The 6000-nt window shown below is 35.2% G+C and overlaps 1 protein-coding gene across 1 annotated transcript in view; it reads left to right on the forward strand.

Annotated features, from left to right (window-relative positions):
• The window catches only part of sez6b (seizure related 6 homolog b), a 153637-nt gene extending 148847 nt beyond the window's left edge, over positions 1-4790 (forward strand). Inside the window, exon 17 of the mRNA XM_053321254.1 lies at positions 4692-4790. Coding sequence (XP_053177229.1) covers positions 4692-4721 — 30 coding nt within the window. The 3' untranslated portion in view covers positions 4722-4790. The remainder of the gene's footprint in view (positions 1-4691) is intronic.
• The last annotated feature ends 1210 nt before the right edge of the window (positions 4791-6000 follow it).

Genomic DNA, 6000 nt, shown 5'->3' on the forward strand with positions numbered 1-6000 from the left:
CAAATTATTAGTATATAAATGTAATTTTAAGGAGACAGTGTTGGCTTCATCATGGTGCATATTCCTTAATACATTTTCACTTACATTAGCACAAAGACAATAAGTCCTCCAAGTGAAACAACAAAAGATGCTGTATGACAATGTGATTCCAGAATGACACATAGGAGCGTTTTCTGATCTGGCGTTTTTATTAGCAGTAATAATAATGATGATAATAATAATAATAATCTTTATTTATAGAGCACTTTTCAAAACAGTATTACAAAGTGTTTTACAAGGCATCAGAAAGGTTAAAACTGTACCATAAAACAGACATAAAAACAGGAGATAGATAAAAGAAAAATAGATTAAAAAAAAAAGATAAAACTGAAATTAAATCAGGAAAGGACCTCTGCCCGAATGGGGTTATTAAAATGTCAGAAATGTCAGCAGGGGGCAAGACCATGAAGAGCTTAAAAAGTAATCAATAAAATCTTAAAATCTGTCCTAAAACATATTAGGAGCCAGCGTAAAGATGCTCAAACAGGCGTAATATTATCTCGCCTCTTAGTTCTGGTTAAAAGCCTGGCAGCTGAATTCTGTACCGACTGGATTCGAGTTATAGACTTTTGGTTCAGGCAGGTTGAAAGACTGTGACAGTAATCTAGGTGTGATGAAATAAAAGCATGTAACATAGTCTCACTAAAAGTTCAAATTGGTCTAATTTCAGTAATTTCCAGTAAAATCAGTGTTAAAAAATGATGATGTTTTATGTTGAGGCTAAGGTCTGGTTATGTTACTTGGTTAGGTTTAGGGTAGGATGATGGTTTGGGTTAAAATGATCATTTTATTGAGGTTAGAGAGACATGTGGTGTGGGTTAAAATGACTACTTCCTCAAAGTTAGGCCACCTTATGTTAATTAGTTACTATTTGTCTTGACTCATATAGTCTTGACTCATACTTTGCCATGAACAACAGTCCACCGTTGAGTTAACCCTTACATACTGCTCATATTCTGACCTGGTTTAAGTATTCCTTTATAATTAGTACCTTTATTTATAATTAGTGCCTATACCACATTTTGAACCACATGTATTTTGTGTTCACGTCTTCTTTACATTTGATAGTATTACAGTGAAAATACATTCACAATCACACTATATTATGTTACCTAAAATGAGAACATAACATAACTTATTGAAAGTGAAGGATGCAACAATATTTGAATATTAGGCTTCATGATAACCGTAAACACATTACATATATGAAAACATATTATTTTAAAAAGATTTCCATTTTTGGACATTCTAGGCCACTATAGGAAAAGTCAAACTTTCAACTTAAAGTTAAGAATTTAGTTTTTAATTGCTTTCAACTGTCAAAATGGGTCAAATTTGACCCAAACAGTATAGATTGCTGAGTAAATAAGTTGACATGTATACAGTAGATGTCCACTGAACTGCACCACTGCTCTGGGTCATAATTACAATGACCACTAGATGGCGTCACTTAAACTGAATTAGACTGAGACTGACTTAGACTGACATTATGACCTATTGTGTCATTTTTCTTGGGAGGACAGACTTCACAAGACCACAAAAGGCACTAAAAACCTCATATTCACTGTCTGTTAAATCAGAATTTGTTTACTGCAAAATGTATAATTGCACCACCTCGGTACATTATAGTAGAGGAAGAGAGAAATGATAAGAAGGAAGTCAATCTTATAACAAGAGATTTGTGTCGGTAAACCAGCTTAGGCACCAAAATTGCACAGGCTGCTGTAGATATAGCTGTAGATTATAGAGAGCTTTTAGTCCACCGCTGTGACTCATATAATGTGTAGGAAGGAGCACAGCTGCATGTGGCTTGTGAAGATACATCTACAATTAACCAGCATGCCACCACCTCACATAGCAGAGAGATTCAAACCAATCCAGCTGTGGACTCATATTGGATTTGGCATTTTATCTGTTTAATCAGCTCAGGTGAAAACAAATCTCTACAAATGTATCTAAATTAATTGGCAAATTACACAGTGACTGCATATTTGATGTTTTGTGGCAGCGGTTACAGCTGTGCACACCTGGACGCTCCAATTTTGCACTGTTCTCATTTACAGAACTATTAAAGGTCATGCAGTTAGGGAGCGTGTTCTCCCAGGTAGCTGGAGGTTCTCTTGCAGCCTGCAGAAAATTCACCTCTAGAATTTCTGTGTATTTTGGTACATGCATGTTTCCTCTACCTTCATAAAACTTCCAGCACCTCCATCGTGCTGAGATGGTGGGTTTTTGGTCATGTGCAGTCTTTGAAAGCTTATATGATGGCCAGAAAGCTCCATTTTAGTGTCAGGTGAACATATAACTATTTATCATTTTGCTTCAGTCTTCAACATACATCCTGGCAAACATGATATTTATTTTGAAAAGATATAAAGCTGTTTTTGTTTTTTTGTTTGCATCGGTAATTTGGATAATTAAGATTTTCTTGTTGTATTTCAATATGTTTAGAATTGTATTTCTTGGATCATGTTACCTATTTGTTTTACTTTTATTTTATTATTCTATTTTTTTTTTTACATGTTTATGAATTGCTTTGCACTATTCTTTTTAAATATCATTATATGTTACAAGATCATTTCAATTGATATCTTTATTTCTTTATTTGTTTTTCTTCTTCCATGCCGGCACCTGAAGAACAATGAGGTGAGTAAGCCCCACTTTGAATGGAATTTGTAGATATTGAAGGTAAGGTAAGGTACACTTTATTGATCTCCCCAGGGGAAAATTCAAAATTGACAAGCAATATATACTATAACTTATACTGCATACAAGTGTGTGTGGTTTAAATGGCTGTAAAGCTTTATCTGTCATATCTCCTGTTATTATGGGTCACACATTACACAAACTATTCTCAGCCCAACCTGATATAAAAATGCCCTTTTCTCATTCAAATGAAAGTCAGTAAAGTTTAAAAATCAATTGGGACACCAAGAATCACAATAGAATGATTTCCAACCCTATACTCACAAGTAGCTTTTGGAAACGACAACACTCAATCTCAATCAATCAGTCAAACTTTATTTATACAGCAGCTTCCATACAGGTTAATGTAGTTCAAAATGTGTCACAGTTGATTGATAAGCTGATAATAACGTAGTATAGAGCAAGAACAACATGGAATAGAGAGGAACAAAAACAAAGAATAAATTGCAAAGAAAAAAAATTGAGAGCAATTCATGCAAGAGGATATAAGAATGATAAAAATATGAAATAAAAAGATAAAGTTGAATAAAAGTTTGACTAAAACTAGGTTAGAAAAAGGGATTCAAAGACAAAAAACACATGAATAAAATCCATAAGATGAACTGAATAGTATAATAATAATAATAATAATAATAATAGAAATAACCATAAAATAACTTAATAACAAAATGTTAAAACATCAAAACAAATAGAATAAAAATAGAATTCAAAAACTATAATTAATATCTTAATCAAGCATATACACTATGTGACAAACCTCACTGAAATGTATATTTACAATAAATCAAAATCTAATATCATACACCATGTTGCCTCTGTTTGTTTTCATGCTTGTTTTCCCTTCAGACAAAGACTATGCCCATATCAGTGCTAACGTAGTAGACTAGAACTCATATATAATTCATTTGTCCCTTAAGAGGTGATTTGAGGTGAGCGAGTTTGCAAACACAAGTACAAAAAGAAAAATTATTTACACGCACAAAAGACTGAAATACAAATATGACAATGTGGAACAGAGCTTAAATACGTAAATGAATGGCAGTAGCTTATTTGTAGCTGTACAACAATATCCAATAAATACAAAAGCACACATTATATAAAAAGTGTCAAAAGTGCATCTGCCAGTCTATAAATGAGGTAAACTGGTAATTTCTTTTAGTTTGAGTCATATTTTCCAGCTCTGGATGCAACAAAGATTGCTTGCAGGTATCGTTTGATGGGAGACATATCCATACTATTTGGTAACGATTTATTTCGGTCGATACCTTAAAAAGTTATCAAGTACTGATACCCAGCCCTAACCATTACCTCTTTTTGATATGAATTTGGCTAACAAAACATTCCAAGAGTTCTTGGTTAACCCTCCTGTTTTCCCATTGACGGTGCAACCTCTCAGGTCAATAATGACCCAGTTTGGTTTGACTGTTTATAAAGCAGATGGTATAAATCATCACCCAATTCTGTGTTAGACCACAGAATTATTACCACAGGTTTAACATGTTTTTTTGGAAATTATGGTCAATAGGCCTCATTTAAATGAAATTATGCCGACGTTTTGAGCTACTGCCTGTTGTCCTCCCATGTCAAAATTGACCCAGGGACAAAAGGAGGTTTAAGTGTAGACTTTGAACAGGATCAGGACTTGGGCTGTCACCGATGATGTTTCTTAAGAATACAAGTACAGACAAGAAGACTGATTGTGAAAGACTTTCCTTCTCCATTCTCTTCTTGTGTGACTTCTGACATTAGTGTATCATACCTGGCTATGCTGCCATTGCATGTCAGTATACCATGCAGTATTGATAGCTGTTAAAATGTTTTAACAATACCTCTAATTCAGTACAGAGCTACAGTTTCATTTACTAGTATTCAAGATGTGTTAGGTAAGTCTTTTTTGGTGTTTGCTGTTGTCTCTTTGTGATCTGATGTTTTTAATGTCTTTACAGGAAACGAGAGAATACGAGGTTTCAATCTGAGGACACTAGTGTATGTGTTTCAGTATGGACAGATAGAAAGCCTGCAGGCCTTTTCAACGTCCGTCGCACTCACACCTCCTTTGGGTTTCTGACGCCTCCACCCTGTTCTCTGTACACTGAATATGAAGCCTCCCATTATTTAACCAACAGAGGACACCACACCATCCCTGGAAAGGCTGGACCACCGGATTATTTTTCTAGCTCCTCAACAGTAACGGTCCAGCAGCAGTTTGTACAGTTTTTAATCCTGTGCTCGCATCCAGAGGACTTTCAGCACAAAGTAACATCTCAGAAAGCAGATGGGAATCAATGCGAAGCTAGTGCCATTAAGTGCATATAACCACAGATATTATGTTGTGTTATGTACATTATACACTATATGTCTTCTACCACCACTTAAAATAACAGTGCTCATGGATTTATGGGATGTGTATGAAGAGAAAGATCTTACAATTTAAATGTCACAAAAAAACCCCGACAGGACACAGTATTTGAATTGAGTAAGCTCAAAAAATGTTGTTCTTTGCCTCAGTGTAACATGGGAAGATAAGAAATCAGGATGTGCCTTAAATAGAAGGCTCTTAAAGAAATTGTTTGACATTAATATGCTTATTTACTATATTTCCAAGAGTGAGATAAGAAAATTGATATCAGTCTCATGTCTGTGTGTTAAGTACAGAGTGTGGTTAACCTAGCTTAGCAATAAGGTCCAATGCTGTGTATCAAATCACATGCTTCTGTTAATACCTTTGTGAATTACACTGTGTGCACTCTGTACTAGCTTGTGCAGTGCATAAAGTTCGACAGGTTAGGATTGTCTCAAATCAAACACAGCTATTATGGCAATGACGATTAGCTAGTTAGCAACTTAGCATTAGCATTTCCGTTATCCTTTGCCCAAATCATTAAACTGCTAAATGAACCCAATAAACCTGCTTATATGTGACAACAGTATAGTGGTGCTTACTGCAAAGAATGAATGTGTAATGCATTTGTATAATATGGCGATGTTCACCGTCCTTGGCTGCCATTTCCTGTATAAAAAGTGGTCCCTCCCCTTCTGCTACATAGCCAAGACAGTTCCATACTCAACTTTTTGACTGTTTTGAATGCTCCATCAATAGTATATTGCATTTTTCCATACTTCTTAGTGTGAATGCACTTATGCACTCAAAATTTGCGGGCAGTGATGGCCTAAAGCAAGCTTATGACCGGAGGGTTGCTGGTTCAATACCCTGGACCGGTAGGATCGGTAAAGTGAAGAGGCAGCACTTGTCCC

The sequence above is a fragment of the Scomber japonicus genome, chromosome 6 (assembly GCF_027409825.1).
Source record: "Scomber japonicus isolate fScoJap1 chromosome 6, fScoJap1.pri, whole genome shotgun sequence".
Classification (NCBI taxonomy): Eukaryota; Metazoa; Chordata; class Actinopteri; order Scombriformes; family Scombridae; genus Scomber; species Scomber japonicus.